At 42.1% G+C, this 23,030-nt stretch overlaps 1 protein-coding gene across 10 annotated transcripts in view; it reads right to left on the bottom strand.

The window, feature by feature from the left end:
• Positions 1–19,457, bottom strand: part of KIF21A (kinesin family member 21A) — a 92,499-nt gene extending 73,042 nt beyond the window's left edge. For 4 of the 10 annotated variants that reach the window (XM_075492064.1, XM_075492106.1, XM_075492072.1 and 1 more), the window contains exon 1: positions 19,118–19,456. In XM_075492064.1, the coding sequence (XP_075348179.1) occupies positions 19,118–19,161 (44 nt within the window). In that variant the 5' untranslated portion in view covers positions 19,162–19,456. Of the gene's footprint in view, positions 1–19,117 lie in introns of all 10 variants that reach the window. The other 6 variants (XM_075492081.1, XM_075492123.1, XM_075492132.1 and 3 more) reach the window with 2 other exon arrangements.
• Between the last annotated feature and the right edge of the window lie 3,573 nt (positions 19,458–23,030).

Here is a 23,030-nt window from a genome sequence, read left to right as displayed (position 1 = left end):
TACACAAATTCACATCCCAAGGCTAGCAGGAGGAGAGCTCTCCACTGCAGCAACTTCTGCACCAAGGGCCGAGCTGCCACCGTTTCTCATCCTCAGCCTTCCCTCAGTCTGAGGGAAGTTTGTAATGCAGAAGGACTTACAAGACAATATATACGTGGGACTACATAAGTGCAGCGTAGTAGCTTCTCATAGACAAATCCAGTTCTCTTCATTTATATACCTTCAGTTCTCACAGAAGAAAACACTTGTAGCACACACTCAGATGTATTACCCTGAAGAAAGGCAAGAAACCAGCATGATCAAAAGCTTTTTTAATAAAACAGTTCTGGCAGAAAATTGGGAATTTGATTAAAATGAAGACCTGTGTCTAAATGTGGAAATAACTTCCTGGCTGATAAACCAGAAACTTTTTCTAAATATTTTCATATTTTACTAAATATATGAATAATTGGAATATTTCAACTTATTTGATTTGGGCAAACATAACTACATTGGGCAAAAAGCTGCAGCCACTATGGCTTCTTCCACATTGCCTGGGGTATTAAATTTTCCCACTGCCAGTAGAAAAGAACATCCTCTATGTAAAGATGGAGAAACATATTAGAGAATGGCTTGAGTCAAAGAAAACATTTAAAAACTGATCAACTGATGCTTATCACCTGACTAAAGTTAAAGATGTGATGCTTCAATATTACTTCTTCTAGTTCTCCATTAACAGTTAAAACTATCCAAATAACTTCTTGACTATAATATCCAACATATCACTGGATATTTTAACCTAACAGAAAGTGAAAGAGCATGCTCTGCTACCTTATCAGGAAAGTATGGGCTAATTTCATATTCTTGACTTTTGATGACATAGAAAATCGGACAGCCTTTTCTATTTTATAACAGTTGAGCTTCCACTCCAGGCAGGTAGAAAGTCCTTGTTGGCTAGGCTGAGCAAATTCAGTGTGGAAATCCTTGTGGAAACACAATCACTCTCCTGGTTTAATTGCTGCTAGCATGCAGACCACACTGCACTAGCAAGCCTACAGTCTGGAATTATCACTAATAAAAATAATACTGGTAATACCATTTCAGCAAAATTTTAGCTCCAGGACAGAGCACATCCATGAAATAAGTGCACCTCGGTAATGCACCACAATGTAAACTGACAGGTTCACAAGTCAACTACATAGTTAACTCATGGCATACACGCTATGAATAAAATCCAAAGAGAACTTGCTACTTCCTTGCTACTTGTATCTGCTTTAAAAAACTAATATCTATGCTGGCATAACAACGAGGCTAAATACATTCTGCTTCACATTCTTGCTGTAGGCTTAATTTTTCATTAGGGCTCAGGTTCCCTGATTAGATTACAAATCCAACCACAACTCCAAAACTATTAATGCAAAGTCACTTCAAAAAAAAAAAAAAAAAATCATGAGTCAAGGTAGCTCCCACAAATTAAAAGCAGTTCTCTCAATTTTACACTACAGACATGGGAGGCTCTGCCTCCGTTTCTGGAACAATCCTCCTGCGCGCAGCTGCTAGCCTGGGCACTGCTCTGCCAGCCTCCCTCAGCTCCAGCGCACACAACGCGGCAACACCTGATCCGGGGATCATTTCTGTCTGCTGAACGCTCGGCTGCAGCTCCTTGGGGACAGAAAGAAAAGTCTATCCTGACAAGCTTCTTCAGGGGCAAAACCCATTTCTTTGTCTTGACTGAATTAAATCAGCTCTTCTTGGCACACAATACTTCTAAATTGAGCATTTCCCAGCTGCTCTCAGAAATCACCAATGCAAATCACTCATGGTTTGTCTGCATAAGAGTTCAGTGTCCCTCATGCACTGGAGGTAGCACAGATGCTTTCAAAAAAAGTATTCTTATATAAAATAAACTGTTTCAAATTGCTTTAGAAATTTAAGCTGACAGTAACTGCTTGCATATCAGGACTACAGTAAAACCAACTGAGATAGTTATGGTCCCTGCCACAAAACTTGTGACCAAATATCTCATTCCTCTGAGCACTTAACATCAGACAAGATAAGAGTTCCTTTGGCTTAAATGAGGCCTAACAGGACAGTGCACGAAGGGAGGTGCACACAAGGTTTTCCAGGATCAACACCTAAGCTAATAAGAAGCTTTGCCAGGAAATGGAAAACTATGAGTTCACACAAAATAATATGGTAATGGCATACTGGTAGTGCTTAAAGACCAGGGAGGGTCGTACGCTAAGGTTTCTATGAAGCTTTCATAAAGGGTCATACTTTTATTAAAAGTTACAGACAGATATATCTACATATTAATCCATAACTTTAAAGCTGTTTCAGACTGCTTCCTCACCAGCACCAAGCAGTCAGAAGACTGGATGTTAATGCAAGCTACAAACTCTGCATCGCCAACTGCTATGAATCAGGCAGCTGTCTCCCACACCTATACACACACACGACTTCCACTCCATGGCTGCACTCAACTTCAACCACACACTACCACTGTTTTCACAGTAAATCTAAAAAAAAAAAAAAAGGGGGGGGGGGGCAAAAAAGCATACAGCAATAACAAAGCATTAACAAAACTCTAGTGTTTTGGCCAATCTTGCTTCCACTTAAATTAATATCCTTTAGCACTACAAACAACATTTGGGGGATGGGGAGAAGAGGTAGAAGGCTGTTTAGTCCAGCATATGCTAAATTAACAGATATTTAGAAAGAAAAGTTGAATATTTAGACAAAACTTCTTAAGCTATCTGGTGTTCTACACAAATTGCCAGGAAATATTAAGCGAGGTCTTAAAAGGGTGTTAGTAGATCAATACTATTTTTTTCTAGAATTTCCAGATTTCTCTAAAACAGGTACTTATAATTCTTCCATGACAGTTTGCTTTTACAATTTCAGTGTCAAAGCTAAAGAGAAAAATCTCTGCACTGTTTCAAATTTTAATATTTTGCTAACTCATGCTACACAAAATCTTAGTTGTAGAATTTAACTGATTTCACCACTGAATCTGAAGAAATGCTAAAGCAAGGAACAATGATAGCAATGAAGGCTCTTTCAGTTCCTAAATTTTTTTTTTCTTTTTCAATAAAATACTGTCAGGGTTTTTTCTTTTTTTAAAAGAAACATGATAGTTAAGCAGATAGTACCACCTTAAGATCCTCCCAGAAGTTTGTTTTCTCCCTGGTTTCAACTATAGACTTTGCTTGCCCATGCCTTATCACTTGACTTTTGTTTACACAGAAATACAGAACTCTGTCATCAAGTGAAGTGTAACTGCAATGCAGCCCTTATGTAAGCCTCATCACATGAATAATTAGCAGGGCCCATAGAAAACTACAAATAGCTTATTTCCCAACTATACTCACCAGAGTTAACCATTTCTAGACCACTGAATTAAGAACCAGTGGCTGAAGAATGGGAACAAGACAAACTGAAACTCTAAGTGAGAGACAGATTCAGGGCAGGGAGTGGGACTACCTGGAACTAATGAAAGGAGAGGATTTCCCTGCCTCTTGAAAGTTGAGGTCAGGACTGGTTGTGCTTCACTTACAATCATGTTTTTAACTAAACACATAATAGGATTCTCAATCAAATCCAGTTGACTGGTGTTACACAATATGTCAGATAATCTTACCGGTGTCAGAATGGATCAAAAATGTACACAATCTCTTGTGTCTTCTCTATACTACCCATCATCATCCTAATCTGGAGGTATCACAAACAGTTTTCAGTTCAGAGTAACAAGACTTCAGCCCTGTGTTCCCAGGCAGCCATTGCAAAGCAGCACATTTAGGTTGTTGACCTCTAATCTACAGTAGCAGTGTTGGCAGAGGGGTCTTGCAAAGGCAGCAAAAATGGAGTGACACAAAGACTCAGCAGCTGGAAAACAGTACAGCAGTGACACTCCACCTAAAACCTGCTGTCACAGCAGGAACTGCTAGCTAGCTTCAGTACCTCTAGCAATTCTCGCTGGAACTGTGGGTTGTTTTTTTTTTACAAACAATAAAGTCTTATATTTGAAGTCCTTTGTCACCTACCTTAGCTAACAAATTAAAGTAAAAAAAACTAGACCAAGATTCAAACAAGTGAGAAAAACCTGAGCAGAAAAAATCGGGTTTCCTTTTTTAAAAAAAAACCTACACCCCACACAAGAGGGGTCCTTGTGCAATCTGTAGCTCTCCTGTGATTTTTGCATCCGTCACAAGCACACTGAACTGAACCAGTCCAGTATGTAATGGCACATAATAAGGATATCCAAAAAGATTTGTGGATTAGAAGAAAGGAAAAACGTTCTGGCTGTCCTTGAACCTTTCAGACTTCACAATAAAACTGGAAAGCCCCTGGTTCTACACCCTCTTGTCATTCCTACCTAGCTGTGGGGGAAGAAAGGTACAGCTCTGAAAGTCCATTTCCTTTGGGAACAAAACTTTTCAGCTATTTCCAAAGTAATTGAAAATATCCCCGACCTTTGTGCTCCAATTGTACCTAGATCAGTAAGCAACAGGAGTCTCCCCAGCACATTAAACACCGAACGAATACTCAAGACGGGGTCATTGATACTCCAACACCAGAGCTGACCCTATAAACAGCAGCAGGTGTCCAAGACTTTGTAGCTTAACCCTGTACTGAAGAAAAAAACCTAAAACAAGTCACACAGGTTATTTAAGTACTTCCAACTTTGGAAGCGAGATGGCTGGTGTCCCCTGACTGGACATTTGCTCATGCTGGCACACAGAAGTGGCGACACTGGTGTATATAGGGTATATGGCATCACCCACCTCGACAGGTAGTAGTATATCCAGAGAATTCCCAGTACTAGCAAACAGCTGCAGAGAGACAGACACCTTAAACACAAAAATATCTTTCAGCTATTTCTCCGACCAGTACCTTATCAGTTATCCATCCTGTATCACTTTACATCAACCAACACTAGTGCTCACATATTTGTATATCCATGTCTTTGTTTTAGCCTAGCAGTTTTCCTTCTGGTGTTTCCCTCATTTGCTTTTAAGATCCCCAGAGATGGAGCTTTCAGCCTCAAAGGACAAACAAATAAGGAAAATAAGCCTCAATAATCTAATTTATATATTGCACTTTAAAAGTAAAGTAACTCAGAGGGAAAAGGTCTTACAATGTGTTGAACGCATTAATACCTGAAACTCTGGGTTACAACATAACTTAAAATCATACCTTAAGCTGATTGGTTTTGAATATTTGAATGCCACCCCCCAGAGCCATTCTGAAGGATCTGACGTTCAGAAGCTGGAGGCAGATCTTGCAGAAATGTGAGACAACTAAATGGCCAATGCATTATTAGCTGACAAGGAAGAACCAAACCAAAAACCCTATGCCCTACAGAAAACAGCAAGAATGACTCAAGAAAAACAAGTTTACAAATTTAGTATTTGAAATACAGTTACTATCACTAAAATATTTAACGCATTAATACACTAAATTAAAATTGTAGCATTATTGCTATTTTGAACAGAAAGTGGGTTAACAGCCAGGATCCTACGGTTTATTTTCTATTATCACAATGGAAAAATAACACAATGCCAATTCATGTAACTTCTCAGCAAAGGAGAGGACCTCTCACACACATTGCTGTGCTGGGGTGACCATCCCACTCCTACCAAGGAGGCAACAAAACAGGAGAGCAATTTTCACTAAAATAGTGCAGTACATTACAGCGTTCTGCCCCACTGGATATTCCTTTGTTAGACATATAGCCTTGCACAGAAGAAGTAAGATGAAAAATGCATGTATAAATTACAGAATACACATAGAAAAAAAGCAGTCAGTCATCCGGCTAGACTACAATTAGCCAAATTTCCTTGACATATCTGATAAAACTTGGAAGTCAGTAGCATTTCCTAGCTGCACACTAGTGATTTCTCACCTTTTGAGAAATCAAAAGCATATATCTTCAAGAAATGCAGATATAATGATCTTCAAAGCACTTTCCTCAGTCTACCAATACATTCCTCTGTTTTAAACAGATTGAACTTCAACCAGACAACTCTTACACAGATACTAGGCAGACATCCAACAATACAAACCAAGCTGAATGTTAACTTTGCCCAGTGCTCCACACACATTATATGTACACACAAACTCAAAGAAATAAATAAAATTTTAAAGATAACAGACCAGACAAAAACTGATAATGCACAAATTATAATTCATTTCCAAAAAGTCATAAGAAACTGTTCCAAGATATGTAACTGATGCTTTGGATTGTATTCACAAGATTATCATGTGCTTCATGTGATAAACCACTGACTATTCTCTGCATTTCCTTCTGACTTATAGAAGATACTGTTTGAACAGGCCAGAAGAGCTGAAAGAATGAAACGTGAACTGTCAAGGGGTGGGGGGGACGACAGGGAAACAGACACGATTGTTCTACGAGATGGCTGAGGAGAGCACAAACATCTGAAAAGCAAAAGAAACATTAAACAGTGCTGAAGATTAATTATTCTCATTAGTCAGCTTGGCCAAAAGAGTAAGTGAGCTTAAACTGTGGCAGAGGAAATGCAAGCAGAAGGTGACCACCATGTATTCCTGCTGGGAGAAGAGGGAAGCAGATTGTTACCCATAACTAAATCACACTCCAAATGCCTTCACAGCAGCAATATCACATCTACCATGAAATAGTCTTCAAGACAGGTAGGGATGGGTTGGATATGGGGAAGGAATAGACTTTAGAACAGAAAGAATATAGAAACCACGCGAACAAACAAAAGCCTCCAGTACTTCATGCTATGTATGCTTACAACACATTACCTCCTAATAGCAGTCATATCATCAGCACCACTGGATGACTGTCAGTCCCCCAAGAATCTGCTCTATCATATTCAGAACTCATCTAGAAAAGAGGCTGCACCCCCTTTGCTGAAGCTGTTCCCTATCTCTCACCCTTTCCAACAGATATAGGCACAGAGCTCTTCAATATCTTCCTGGCTTTTAGGCCTTGCCTGCTCTCTTCCAATACAGAAGAGAAGATTACAAAGATGACAGACCCAAGCTCCTTACTGAGGTTCACATTGGGAAGACAAGAGGCAGTGGTCATAAACCAAAGCATGAGACTTCCCAACTTTGCATAAGGAAAAAATTTTGCCCATTAAGACAGTCAAGTGTTGGTTGCCCAGAGAGACTCAGGAATCTCCATCCTCGGAGGTTTTTCCAAGACCTAACTTGATAGAGCCTTAGGCAACTTTGCCTCAATTTAGTTTTGACCCTGCTTTGAGTAGGAGGTTGGATCAAATGACCTCCTGAGGTCCCTTCAAACTTGAATTAGGCTAAGCTTACCCTTCGAAATCCGTAAGGCTTTATTATTCACGTGGACATTGTCACACCCCTGTAAACATATTCTGACATCTGAATGGGATCATTCAACTGTGCTGAATTCAGGTCCTGGAACTCAACATGCAGCTTCACAGAATTACAGACAATTGGGATGGAAAAGACCTGGAAAGGTCAGAGTTTATTCGTCCACTCTACCTTTCTGGACCAAGGTAATACTAACTATGTCCAAAATGTTCCTGGCAGTTATCAGTTTGAATTGTTTTTAAGTCTCCTTTATGGGCAATTCCACATCTCCACAGACAAATTGTTCCAGGACATCCCTCCTTACAACAGAAAAATATTTTCTTCCTATCTCTTACTTTTCTTACTGTAATTTAAGCCTATTACCTTTTATCCACTTGACCTTGAGCATTGAGTAACAATTTATTCCCTTATACTTTGTATTTGACTCTAGATATTTCAAGATGTGTCTCTTAGCAATCTTCACTCCTCCTATCTTACACTATGGTGATGTTTTCTAGACAGTCATTTCCCTTCTCTTTTCAATTCCCCTCAGTCCACATTGTTCTTGAACTGCAGCACCCAAAACCTAACACTAGACATCAGCCAAGACATTTGCAGTACTGAACAAAGGGTAGGGATTACTTTGCACCTTACATAAAAACTCCAATTTCTATATACACTAATTCTCTTCTTTTGCCACAATACAACACTGGTGTTTCATGCTTAATTTTTACGCATTATTCATAATCACTTGAATTCTTGCCTACAGTAGCAGCAGACAGCGCACTGGCCCTTTAAATTTTCAGTCAAGTATCGTCCAAGATGTAGGCCATTTTATGCAAGTCCTCACTTCCCAAAGAAACATCTCAGCATTCAGCAGTCATGACAGTTAAAAATCAACAGAAGCATTGGCCTGGCATGGGCCAGCCCTGCTTTCAGGGCTGCAAGCACAGAACAAAGCACTTTCATCTGAAGCTCTCAGCTGTACAATGTTTCTTCCTCTTTGGGTCCTACCAAGGCTTTACCTGTTCATGTTTAGAGAACAATGAAAAGTCCATCTGTTCCTCAAAAGCTTTGGTAACAACTATAATGAAATATATCTACAGCTACGCTTTAAAATGCAGAGCCAAGGCAGTGGGTTGACTAGATGACCAACCATTGTAGATCAATTTAGAGACTGTGTGGGGAAGAAAAAGAAAGAAAGAAAAAAAAGAAGACACTCACAAAACAAAAACAAAACAAAAGAAACCCCAAACAAAACCATAAAGTCTGAAGCTTTGGGGAGTACAAAAGAAAAAAAAAACCAAACATTTAATTATACTGATGTTTAACTGTCAAATGGTTTACCTGTCAATACCAGTTCAGCCCTATCTCAGATCTCATTTTTAGAGCTCACTGAACACCAATCCACTTTTGCTGAACTCAGAGTTCTGCTAGTCAAGATCAAAATGGCAATTTTATTGTTTCTGAGTGATGGACTGACTGATTAGATTAGACAGAAGCATAAGCCGTGCTCTAAGTGATACAGACTGAACAGGTGGCCTTCTCTCTGACCTACTACCTTTTCAAACACTGTTAAAAGCAGAATCCTTCTCTTTTCTGTCATGTCTAGAACATATATATTCAGATATGTACTCCCCTTAACCCAACATGAAAATATTTTTTCTGGTCTTTGATGTGTTTCAAACAGTTTGCTCATAAAACAAATCAACCTTTCGCAAATATATCCGTTATTCACACATGATATAATTGTAACTAGAAAAAGAAAATACAGGAGATGTTTAGATAGTATCAATATCCCAGTCTTCAAAGTAATGTGTACAGATAAGACTTCTTAAAAAAAAAAAAAAAAAAACCAACCAAAAAAAACCATTAAAAGGCATCACATTACAGAGCCAGAGTCTACAAATAATGATTTCATATGTACTTAAAATTAAAGACCAGACTTCAAAAAGAATGCATTTGAGACCAGGGAGTGAAATAAACCTTACCTAGACAACTTATGTTGAGTGAAAACTGAAGCAATGTATGGTTTCCTTAGCAGGTAAAAAAAAGAAAGAGTAGTCAGCTATTTCCTACAGATCAAAGTGTCTGGTATGGACATAATTTTTTTTCTCTTCACACAGAAATGGTGGGGGGAGGGAGAAACAAAGCCATATACATGCTTTAGCAAAACAGAATTTTTAATTGTAACGCTTTTCATAGAAGGTGATGACTAACTCAGGTGTTTTAGTAGCAGTTGCTTTTCTCATGATACTACATCATGTGTTATTTACATCACACCAGAAGTGTTTACTATACTTTGAAGCTACATCTTTGGCCTGAGGAGCTTTCAACATAATTCTGAGATTACAATACACAAAGTGCCAGTGCAGCATGGGGAAGGAAGAGCAGGAAAACAATATTAAAAAAGACAAAAGACTCACTACCTACACTCACAGCCCTCTCATATCCTCATAAGGGTGGAGATGGGGACATAGAGATTCTGTCCTAGGACAGAATCAAGCACAAACTAAGAAGCACTGCTGCAGTTGGCAAATACATTTAATCAATACTACTGAGTGAGAGATTAGCAACTCCAAGATCTTTGGATAATGAGCTACTCAGAGTGACACAAAAGGTCTCAGGACTCATCTCCCAATTAGTCCCATGCTAAAGGGAAGAAATGTCCAACAACATGAATGCTAAGAATTACTGGCTTTGAAAAACAAAGTTAATTAGATAAGTAACTTCTTAATTTTCAGTATTTTGAATAAATTATATAAACAGACATATTACTTAAGTCAGGCTGCCTTCCTATTACTTTATTCCAAAAAGATGGAATCTCACAGGCAACGTGGTACCAAATGCTTCAAAGAAAGTGGCTTATCTGGGTTCCTACATTCTATACAATACTAAGGGTTATACTGTACATGGGACATCTCTTAGTAGGCTTGCTAGTAACCCCAGAATTATGCAAGACTATATTTCATTATTTGCAATATATTTCTAGAGGATACTCTTTCTTTTATGTTTTAAACTATTACTGATGACTTGCATAACCCTTTAATCAACATTGCTAACAAGTCACATACATACATACATAGTTTCTTGACCGACATTAATATTCCACAGCTATATAGTTTTTCAGCTTAAGATGCTCCCTTAACTTAGTTTTAGCAGTATTAAGCAAAAGACAACTAACATGGTTAGAAATGGGAGGAAAAAAATAGTCAATGAAAATAATGAAAAAATACCCAGGCTTAAACAAAGACAATAACCAAGTGGTTCGAGCGTTGACCTAAAATGTGGAAGACCTTTGCTCAAGACCCCAGATGAGATTAGATCAGGTAAACAGAGAAGACTGCTTGATCAAACTCTTCCATTTGAGATGTCTCACAAAAGAGAACCATTTTCTGTCCAGTCCTATTAGCTATAATCTTCCATGCGTTCAGCTGTGGTAGTTGAACTGTCATGCTATAGCACGCTACAGTCCTTTAACTCTTATTCACCTTGAGAATCATGTTTTATTCATGTTTTTAAGGGATCAATTATGTTGAACATAAATGAAAGGGAAAATAAGTGTCCTTCAAAGCTACAGTATACAAGAGAAAGCATTTCAAGAAACCTGGAGTATTTAAGAGCGAGTACGGAAAAACTACATTAAAACTAAAATGTCCTGCAAGGAGTTCAGTATTTGCTAACCAACTGAAGTATGCAGAGTTCCTGTAACAACATGAATGCAAGAATCACCAGTGAGACACCAAAAATTACCTAGACAACAAATCCTTTAATCCATTTTAAAATCCAACAATGGAAATGCGCTATTCAACTTGAATGCCTATAAATTGCTGTGTATAGTAGAACAATAATATCATAACCTTTCACTAAGGTTTTGTTGCTCTCAGCTTTCTGTGTTGAAACTCCAGTAAACAGGCTCAAGGGATAAGTCATTCATTTTTGTTAGGTAGACTTAAAGACCTAAAGATGCTTAAAGAGTGCATTGTCCCAAACAGCAAGCCTAGCATTTGTCAGCTGATTTAAAAAAAAAAGTTGTTTAAACAAAAATTAATTATTCCAGCAGTGGCCAACTTTACTGAATCTGTTGAGGATACTAACAAAAATAAAGGACCAGATGGTACCTCTTCCTCACTCCTTATTTCCATACAGGGTCTATCCAGGAAATATTTTATGCTAATCAATTGTTAGCTCTGAATCAGCAGTTTTTCACATTTTAAAATACATATTGAACAGACCTTCTCTATGCATCAAACTCACTGTGACGCTGTCCTTAAAACCCTTTCACCGTTCTCCATTTGCATTTTGTTGCTATGGTAAACACATCAAACAAGAGAACATGTTTGAAAAATCAGGCTGCATTTCTCCCTTTAGTCACACTGGAACAGACACGTTTATTCCAGAAAAGTTTCACCAGGGAAAAGTGGAAATAAACATGGAGAACTACAAAAAAGGAGGAAAGATGAAAAGAAAATGAACAAAGATTTAAAACAATTTTAGAGAAGAAGAGACAGAGAGCACAAGAAAAAGGCACAGCTCATGTAGTTACTCTTGCTGGACTTGTTCAGATCTGGTTTGATTTCTAATTAAACTTTCTTGTTCACCAGTTCAAATGATACTTTTAACTTCTTGTGAGTATTTTACATAGGAATAATATTAGCATAATAAAAAACTCTCTGCTCCAGCAGCCACAGATATGGCAGGATACTGAATCTTTTCCTTTAACAGAAAAAAATGCACTTAAAATGGCTTTATTTCCCCAGCACTAATCAGGCAACAGAACATGAAAGCAAGAATTCCAGCAGCCATCTCTGAGTGGGCAGCAAGGGCGATCTATAAAACGCTTAAAGCAAATAAAGGGAAAGCAGAGGGAGGGAGCAATGCTCCCTTGATCCCAAGCACAAGGGCCATTCAACTACTACAGAAAAATTTACAGAAGTCACACAGAAAAACTGAAAATGTGAAGCCTTGAGTTCAGTAATAAAGGAATGTCTAGGCCAACAATATAAATCCTAACTCTCCATAGAGCGTAAGTAGTAAAGAAGACACCATTAAATGGAAATTAGCGACTAACTCAATGGATTTTCAAAGCAAAGTAAACTCTCAAGTCTTCTACAAACTTTGGGAAATGCAAAGTTAGAAATATAATTCATCCACAAGCATGAACAGACCACTCATGCACACCACTCATTGCTTTTTCTTCTTAAATTCCAGATGTATCCTTCTTTTGGCAAGGAATACATGACATCAAGGGAAATGTCCGACTAGGATTTCTTTCCCCTCCATCAAAGAATGAGTTTGTGTTTACATCACATGAGTGGTGGAAAGGGAAGTTTATTTCCTAGAAAGCAAGATCACAGATTTCAGCCTGCCCCAAGCAATATCAGTTACGGATGATCAAGTCAGATATGATTAAACCTGAATTAATTCAGCAGCAGATGGCGTCGTGTCTTTTTTTCAGCTAAAATGCAAAACATATGGATGGGGTAGAGTAAAGTTTCAGTGAAGGACAAGGGAATGTTTGTTTAAGTCAGGGAGCAAAGAGAAACATCAAAACTAACAAAAGATATGTAACATGAGCTTTCCAAAAACAAGATCTCTTTTGTAGCTTTCCACTAACGGACTCTCTCTCCAAAAGAGGTATTTCCCAACACCTAACATGTCCCCCAAAAATTACTATTTAATACTGTTGAACAATTATTTTTTGTCTTTGGTGGGGCATACTTGCATATTGATAGACTGCTAAACTTCATTAATACAGTTACTTTGAGACATTTTCCCCAAAAAACTTTCACAGCCTCACACGATTACAGATGGATAACAACTATTGTCTAACAAAAGGAAAACTTTGGTTCACTTTAAGGAGCCAATGGATAGTACTGTAAGCTATTGCTGTTGCTTATCTAGTTACAGAATGATTCATGAGAATGCTTAGCACTCTATGGGAAGCATGAAATGACTATCTCTGCCCTCCAGAGCTTATGAGATATACCATAGCATACATGGCCATTCATCTGACATTTGAGGATCTGTTCATGGTAGGAAGCCTAATCACAGCTGTAACTGTTTGCAGAACAGCAGCCCAAGAAAGAAAATCAATTTCAACAGCCAAAGTGCTTCAAAACACACCTACCAAAAAGACAGGTTCCTTCCACTCAGCTGCTTCTTTCCTAATGTATTTAACAGTAGCTGGATCTAGCACAGAGAACAACTTCAGTGTAAAAGCTACTAGAAAAAAATGCTGAAAATGAGGAATGCAAAAGATGAAAAGGTAGAGGGAGGCATGACAACAACAAACAGCAGATTCTGTATGGGGAGAAAAAACACACAGAAACCAGCAAAGGAGAAAAAAAATGCAGAAGAGGTCCAACTGTTCACAAAGTTCAAGAACTAGGGGTACGAAAAGAAGAAATGCAGTGTTCCCATAACAAACCTTTGCAGTGGAAGGCTGAGGTTACAAGGGATGAACATATCCCATTTGCCTTATCAAAAGTTAACACTGTATCCTGATTTCATGCCACAAGCAGCTTGATTAGCTGCAAAAAATCTGTGTTCCTAAATCGAATTAGTAATCAATACATTTTTCTAGAGTACTTCATCTCCCTTTTGGAATACCACAAACAGAAGCTGGGTGGTTTTAATTCATCAGCTACACTCATTACTCCACGGGAAAAAAGTTTCCCGACAGATCCATTACATTTTGCAGACATAATTTCCATACTTGGCAAACATCAACATTTCACCTTTGTGAAGCAGTGTCACAACGTATTGCAGACACCCAGGGTGGGTACGAGAAGGAAACTTTTTAGATGATTCAGAGAAGAGCTGGGTGGCTGGATCCCACAGCCTCCCTACACACGAGGAGGAAGGTAGCAACACTCCCCCTCTTTGCTTGAGGGATGAAACACAGAGCAGCTGTCAATCACAGCAGCTGAAGTAGTAGCAGTGAGGTACTCTTGCCAAAGTAGCGAAGAAGGCACATATATACAAACCCACCGAGGATGATGAAAAGTGGAAACTTTCACAGCTCTGCTCTTTACTGCTCACTGATGGTAAGCACACCCGATTGTAAAACACCATCCCCTAACTCCTCTCTCCCCTGGTTCTTCGCGTTCTGCCCACTAACACAGTTTCAACTGGGCTCCATCTTTTACAATGACAAATGCTCAATGCCAAAGCCCTACTTCCTTTAGCTTCACCATCAGTTCATGTCCTATTATTGTCCACTCCACCTGAGGTACCACCCAAGCACGTCTGAGCAACCATCTTACTTTTCTTGACTACTGGTCAGCTTCCACAGCTATTCATCTTTTCACATTGTTCTTCATTATTTCTTCTTCTGTTCTCATACAGCATCTTAAAAGGCAGTATTACAAACCAACACTGAAGCTTATCATCTATATGTCTGGGGCCTCCACTGACTTAGAGTGAATCAAGGCCATCTTCCTCCTTTGGAGGACTAGAAGATAGATGTTTACTTCAATGTTCTACATTGTTATGTCTTCTCCATAGCAGGATCCAAATAACAGACATCCTTCCATGTTTATCAGGTAGTTGTCCTCCATGCAAGACTTCTGGTGAGCTCTATCCAAACATTATTGCTCTCCAAGAGTTCCCTTGTTTAACATGTATCCCATGGGGCCAGTCCTGTTTAATATCTTTATCAATGATCTGGACGAAGGGATCGAGTGCACCCTCAGTAAGTTTGCAGACAACACCAAGTTGGGCGGGAGTGTTGATCTGCTTGAGGGGAGGAAGGCTCTACAGAGGGACCTGGACAGGCTGGATCGATGGGCCAAGCTCAGTTGTATGAGGTTCAACAAGGCTAAGTGCAAGGTCCTGCACTTGGGCCACAGCAACCCCATGCAACGCTACAGGCTTGGGGAAGAGCGGCTGGAAAGCTGCCTGGCAGAGAAGGACCTGAGAGTGTTGGTTGACAGCCAGCTGAATATGAGCCAGCAGTGTGCCCAGGTGGCCAAGAAAGCCAACAGCATCCTGGCTTGTATCAGGAATAGTGTGGCCAGCAGGACTAGGGAAGTGATCGTGCCCCTGTACTCGGCACTGGTGAGGCCGCACCTCGAATACTGTGTTCAGTTTTGGGCCCCCCACTACAAGAGGGACATTGAGGTGCTGAAGAGTACCCAAAGAAGGGCAACGAAGCTGGTGAAGGGTCTAGAGCACAAGTCTTATGAGGAGCAGCTGAGAGAACTGGGGCTGTTTAGCCTGGAGAAAAGGAGGCTCAGGGGGGAGACCTTATTGCTCTCTACAACTACCTAAAAGGAGGTTGTAGCGAGGTGGGGGTCGGTCTCTTCTCCCAGGTAACAAGTGATAGGACGAGAGGAAATGGCCTCAAGTTGCGCCAGGGGAGGTTTAGACTGGATATTAGGAAATTTTACTTCACTGAAAGGGTTATCAAGCATTGGAACAGGCTGCCCAGGGAAGTGGTTGAGTCGCCATCCCTGGAGGTATTTAAAAGACGTTTGGATGAGGTGCTTAGGGACATGGTGTAGTGGTGGTCTGGGTAGTGTTAGGTTTACAGTTGGACTCAATGATCTTAAAGGTCTTTTCCAACCTATACGATTCTGTGAAAAAAATGCAAGGGACCTAAGTCCAACTTTCTTGTCTTCTTAGATCATCACTGCTAGGATGTCCTGACCCTACAGCTCCAAGCCACATGGAGTGAGGACAGGCACTAACTGTTACCTCTCCAGCTGGAGCTATTTCAATTCTCATGACACAGCTGAGGTCTGGTTGGTGAAAGTAAGCATAACTCTGACCTAATGGTTTAGTGCACTGACTGCAGTGACCCTATCCAATCCCTGGATAGCTCATACAATGACTCTCTAAAACACGATACTGACACAGACTGCTGACTATTGAGGATCTCAATCTTAGGTGAGAAATTCATCTACCCAGCATGCAGGAAGCCTAAACACTGTATTTCAGGTCTGGACACCACTAAAGTGGCAAGACACACAAGAATTAGGAAGTATAACCTATAACCTTTTTGTGGTCTTGGTTCCAGAAATGTGAACTATGATGTTTATACCATTTCATAGCCTCCTCAGCAAAAGTTAGTTTTCATATGCTGAAAAGACATTTACAAAAGCATGACAGCAATTTCAGATTTACAAAAAGGATAGCTTTTCACAGTTAAAAGAAAAAACAGCCATCTGATTAGATGGCTATCATGGGGCTCCCTGATTTCATCTGAAAACAGACGCTACACACAGTCATAGGAAGAGCAAAGCTCTTTGTTGAAGTTGCACACCATCACCAAAATTGTAAGTCCACAAGTCTTTCAGTGGTGGTTGACAATAGAGAAAGAATTTTTTCCTTAATTGGGGAATTTAACATTAGTTACTGGATTATCTGCCAAACTATTTTCAGCTCTCATGCTTCACTAAACCAGAGTATTTAGCTCATCATTCACAAACCCATTATTACACTGAAGAAAATGGGGAGCAATTAGCATACAAGATGATAGCTTAAAGGTGGTGCTAATTGGATAGAATGCAGTATTTTTGAATCGTGTTGTATACAATTAAGTGGGATAACCAGGTTCTGGAAAAACAATTTGCTAGACAATTTCAGTGATGTCTATTCTACAACCTATGTTTAAAGTTTTTTCTTTATTCGGCTTTGCAGTAAATTCAGTGCAATATGTCTTTCCAGTATCTTACTTCAGTTAGTACCACGGGGGTTGCAAACTAAAAGCTGGTCCTGCTGTAGAGCAAGCCTTGTTCAGGAAACATACATACGAAAACAACAATTAATTCATCACAACAGTGCAGATCATCATTGAAGTAAGCTCTAGTTCCCAAAAAGAACTGAAGAACAAACCCAACAAGAAAACAGCATGTAATATTCATAATACACAGTAGAACATGGCGCTGATACACAGTGAGTTGCCACACCAGTTGAATTACAGGACTGTGCAAAATACACAATCAGAAATAATAGAAAATCATCTACAAAGAGCTACTGGTGGGAAAAAAAAAGTGTGCATGCATTTGTTCATGATTGCTAAGCAGAGGGAGAAATCTTGTACATGAATAGTTAATCTGCCAAAAGGAAGAAAGCAGACAGGAGGAAAGATGCAATTCTTCATTACTAGTGAACTGCACTCAGACATAAGATGTTAGTGAGACAATTAGGTTGCAGAAATATGCCTTGTAACATTAGGGATTTGTTTTGAAGAACTACAGCTGGGTGATTTTAATTCACTTTCACAGATTCTTTGCCATATATTATTTCTAATCTATTTATCACATACCTACAGCTATAAACATATCTGCACCAGTAGGTTTTATTTCATTCCTAGCTGCAACAAACCTCTGTATTTGTAAATGAACTTCTACGTCACTATTTTTTTTGGCTCAGAACATATTTAATATTTTCTTCAAATGACAGAGCAGTCTGTAAACCTGTAACACACCCTATTTTTAGGATCACACCTATCTCATATTTTCCTCTTTAAAAATACGGCCTAATTATGCTTTGGAATAATACCTCCCTGTACTTTATGTGAAAAATGCTTCAGCAGATAACAACACTCACAAAAGCATCTCTCCCCATAGGAAATGCTACCGTAATCGGTGAGCAGACTTTAATGAACAACTGCAGCATACACCCCATGTTATCATGCAGGGGCGGTGTTTCTCTGTTTACTGAAAATGTTATTGAACTGTTCCCCCCCACACGCACATACCAACAACAGTATGCAGTAACATCGCTTATTCCTACGCCCTTCAGAAAAAAAACGATCCACCTTCTTTGTCTTCCTGTACAACCCTTGAATTATCTAAAGGTGAGATGTATGTAGTGGTTCCAAGGACCCACTGGTAGATACAGACCTTCCCCTAAAGTCTGATTTCTTGTGGCACAATACTCCAAGTGCATCAGCATATAATATAAACTTCTTTAAAGGAAAGGAAGAAATCATCATTCAGTATCACAATTAAAATCCAAATATTGATGTACATATACAGACATATACATATACATGCATATCTATATATTTCTCCTCCTGTTTGAATTATGTAAAGACATCTTGAAAATTAAGGCGTCCGTGGGCTAATCTGGAAGTTCTTCAAACAATAAAATAATATCTTCACGTAGAAAACCGAGAAGAGCCAAGAGTTCACCGGTGAACAACAGATTTTTATCTCTGATAAAAGAGTAATTTGAATTAGCTGATGTTTTAAAATTATTTAAGCTCCACTCCCACTATGACTTCTACCTATACCTATTCTCATTTACTGTGAGCAGCCTCATGGAAGTCCATCCTCCCGAGATAAAAGCCTTCATCCTGCTAAAAATATCAGTCTGCCAGGACCCACTCTCGCAAAGCTCCGTGATGCAAACGGCACCGCTACTGTCAAGGGACTGCTTTACTTCCATGAGTAAGCACTTGCAGCACCGGGCTATAATTAGGTGGAATATTTTTAGGGTCATTGCTGAAAATTAGAGAGAAGTGACTGAGAAAGACCTCAGAAAGGGGTTTTGTTCTCTCCTTTGGCTATTTCCAGCTGCTGCAAGGAAAGAGAGGCTCAGCAGGAGCCGAGGCGATGCGCTTCTTCTGCAGGGAAGATGTCCCTCGCTGCTGTCCCTCTGCGGCGCATCGCCGCTTCCCACGGGTGGACAGCTCGCACCCCACCCCCGCTCCCGCGCACCGCCCGCGGCCGCTCCGCGCAGAGGGCCCGCTCCACGGGGCTCACGGGCACGGCCGCCCGCGGTCACCCCCGGCGTGAGGGCCCGCGGGGAGCGCTGCCGCCACCGCCCGCGCCCCGGCCCCCGCAGTAGGGGCGGCGCCGCCGCTTACCTGACCGCCACCCGCACCGAGCTCTCGTCCTGGCCGGCCGACATGGTGCCGGCGGGCAGGCGGCAGCGGCCGCGAGCCTCGCCGGGAGCGGGGGGGCGCCGCCGGGCCGAGGAGGGGCCCGCCGGGGAGGAGGTGGGGGCACTGCCGCGGCTGCCCCCTCACCTCCTCCTCCTGCTCCGCCACCTCCTCTCTCCAGCCATTTTAGGTGCCTGAATGAATAGGTAGGAGCCGCGGCAGCGCAGGGCGGTTCGCGCCGCTCCTCCTCCTCCCCCCGCCCCGCTCCGGCCCTTCCAGTCCCTGGGCGGGGAGCGCTGTCACTCAGCCCGCCGGCGGGCGGAGGGACGGGCCCCGGGCACCGGCCCCCCGCCCCTCCGGGGTCCGGCTCCCCGCCCCGGCCGCTCCGCGCCCGCTCCAGCCGCAATGCGTCAGCAGGCCCCGCCCCGGGCAGCCGCCGCCGGCGGGGCGGGCACGGCGGCCGGCTGGGCGCTCGCCTGACGGGCCTCTCCTCGCACACGGGTACACGGCCCCGAGACCGCTCTCCAGGCACAGCTCTGCACGCACACCCCCGCCCACGTGCGCCCCTCTCCACACGCACCCCCCCCGCATACCCCCCTCTCCACACACACACGCGCCCCTCGCACCCACCCCCCTCAACACACACCCGCCCCTGTTATTTGGACACACGCTCCTCACACACAGCCCTTCCCACGCACGCCTCTTGCATGCCCACCTCCTCGCACACGCCTTTCCACACACGCGGGCAGCGCTTACCCTCCACGCACATGTGCACTCGCGTGTAGCCCCACACGCACCTCTTGCACAAGCACCTACGCGCTGGCAGCTATGGGCGCCCGCGACGCCATTCATGGCATCTGGCTTACGCGTGCCTCTTCCCCCACGCGTACACGTGCGTGGCGCTTGCACACCTGCACGCGGTGCTCCACGCGCGCAGCTCGTCCTCGTCCCCCCACAATTCTCCACTCATGCTGTCAACGTGCACGGCTCTTGCGCACGCACACACGCGCACAGCCACACGTAAGGGCTCTGCACACAGTTTTCGAGGCCTCCCTGCTGGGAAAGAGGAGCTTAACCCTCTGCCAGGGCTGGGTTTTTTGCTCTTCCGCCTGTTTCCCTCTCCTGAGCAGGAATGCGATGTCCTCGTTCCTCCTCGTTCCCCCCCGGCCCTCTGCGGTCCTCACGACCCTCATGCCTGCGGGAGCAGGCAGCTCTCCCATTTTCTGGCCGAGCTCGGCAGGTTTGTTTGCCCTAGCTGCTCCATCCAGGCATCGCTGTTCTCACTTCGCTAATGAAATGCCTGGTTTTTAGTTGGAAACTGAGTGGGTGGATGACATTAATTTTTGATGCAAATAGTATCCCTGCCAGGAAACAAGCCCGGTTATTTTGCCCAAAACAATTCACATTCCTAAGGAAGATTTTCCATCAGAATAGGCCCAGGTTTGAATTTGTAATGATATGCTAAAAACCTTGCAGTTCAAGTTGTTTTGCTTCTGATAGTGAAGGTTGTTCACGCCCAGGCCCCAACGTCTGTCAGAGGTGGGCAGGTGAGGTCTGCCGGCAGGATGGGGTCTCTAGCCATGTCCCGCGCTCTCTCAAAAGGCAATTCCCTCCTTCTTAGAAGACATCAACTGTATTATTGTTACTCTGCAAGTTATTTTCTCACCCTTTTATGTTTTTCTGTATTCATTAAGAAATTGAATTGTTTCTGGAAAATGGCCCACCTGGAAGTTGCTATACAAAATGATGGTCTTCTGCTTTCTTCTGAATTACACAGCACCACCATACCAAGCTCCAACAGCATTTGAAAGTATGGGGGACTTCAGGTACGTAGCATATTGCTGAGGTATACTGAGATAACATTCATCTGAAAGGCAGAAAAATGGAGACTGAAGCCACCGAGGGAATCTGGTACAGGCAGAACAAAGTCTACGGTTCCCTGGGCTTCCAGGCTCACTATCCTCTATTTAATGCTGTAGTCCAGATGCTTTGCTTCTCCTGTTTTTGCAATATTTTCTAGAATGGGCAAGATAGCCAATAAAGAAAAAGCTCTCTGGGTGAATTGTGTTAGCATTCACACGAAATAGCCTCGAAATGAAAGTGATCGAAGGCTCATAGTTCAGGGCGTTTCCAGCTAGTGGGGACTGAACACTCGTGACTGTGTCATACATCTGCCTGTATTGTACTGAGCTATTTAAAAATACCTGCAGCCCATCCATGGTGACTGGCATCCTGTAGCATAATTAGGTTATCATAATTTATTTACATCAGATTTACAAATCAAGCTAACAATAAAGCTTAAGCAAATATCGAAAATGCAAAGGTCGCTATATTTTCGCTGTAATAGCTTTAGTAACTTGGATACTTTCTTATCCAACAGTATCCACTACTTTTTTTCAGCTGACACAGCTACAAGGTTAATGTAACAAACACACTCAAGCCAAATTTGTATCCTGGCACTGTCAGTCTGCATTTGTTTCACGCAGCATCTTTTGCTGGGCAGGCCCCGGTACAGCAAAGCTCATCCGCATCACCCTGAGCATGCGTATACAATCCTGCTAAGTCAGTGCCTCCAGTTCACCGTCGGAGCTGTGCTAAAAACCCAGCGGGGAGCAGCAGCTGCAGGAGCTGCCTGCGACTTTCTCAGTCCTGGCTGCTCAGACCCAGGGTCATATTCTAGATCTTGCCAGGCCCATTTCTTTTCTGGCCCTCGTGTGCCCCTAGACATTTTCCTCAGCCTGACCACTTCCAGCCCTCTCTCTTCCACACTGAAAATGAAGTTAGCAGATTAAAAGGTCTGGCAGAAGTCCTCCTGAGCTTAACGTTATGCATACAGATGGGTTGGTATTTTCAGGTTTGGGACCTTAATGACAAAGACTTGTTATCCACATTGGGATTAAACAGGAAGTCATACATTTTGGTGCTATAGTAAAACTATTCTCTTCTAATTTATGGTTATTTCAGTCCTACAGTATTACATGCATATTTTCTACCTTGAATATTTCACTCCAATGCCAGACTCCTCGGAAATTGATATAGCAGGTTATGTTTAGCTATGTTAGCAAATTGCCTGATTTGTGACCATTCAGATGTAAAACAGGAAAAAGACATAGGTCCTATTTCTTTAATGGCAGATTTTTCCCTGTGCTCCCCATTTCCAGAAAGCATACAATCCTTTTGTTAAAATAAACTGTTTTATTTTGTTTTTTCCCAACTCATCCGACATAAACAAGCAGTCTGCTATACTGTTAACTTGGCTGCCCCAGGAAGCTTAAATCAATTCTCCTGCTTTTCATTTCTTATAATGTGGTCAACCTCCACACTCCAGCATCCTATTCATCTCATTGAAGGATTAACTTGAATAAATAAGGGCACAATCGCTCCCTTTCTTTCATTGTCTACATATGTAGCCATACTGCCAATGTCTTGTTTATCTTTAATACGTAACATTTACAGATTTGTCCAACCTCACAGATAATGAATGAGGTTTCCCGGAAGGTCCCCTCTCCTCATGCTCCTTAGTCAGCATGCCTACAGGTAGGACCTGCAGTAGAGCACCCCAACTCTCCTGTGGCTCTGACACCACAGGTACCAGCCACATCTGGTCACCCCGACCAACCGCAGAGGTTCCCAGAGAGGGGACAAACTGCAACTCTGGGGAGCAGGAAGGGAGTTCGCAGCTCTGTTCCCTGCTCGGTGCTTAGAGGAGGACTGACTGCGAGGAACATCCCTCCCTGGCAGCCGTCCCCGGTGACGGCTGTTACACTTTCACCTCCTCCATTCTCCTGCCATATGACTCAGCACCACGAGCTTCATCCACTGGGGCAACCAAAGTCCTGCGTTTAGAAGGGTGAGGGCTCTGACTGACACGCACACACGTGCACACCCTGCACAGATG

Source organism: Mycteria americana, chromosome 1 (genome assembly GCF_035582795.1).
Source record: "Mycteria americana isolate JAX WOST 10 ecotype Jacksonville Zoo and Gardens chromosome 1, USCA_MyAme_1.0, whole genome shotgun sequence".
NCBI classification, from domain to species: Eukaryota; Metazoa; Chordata; class Aves; order Ciconiiformes; family Ciconiidae; genus Mycteria; species Mycteria americana.
This window is presented reverse-complemented; position numbering and strand designations above follow the sequence as displayed.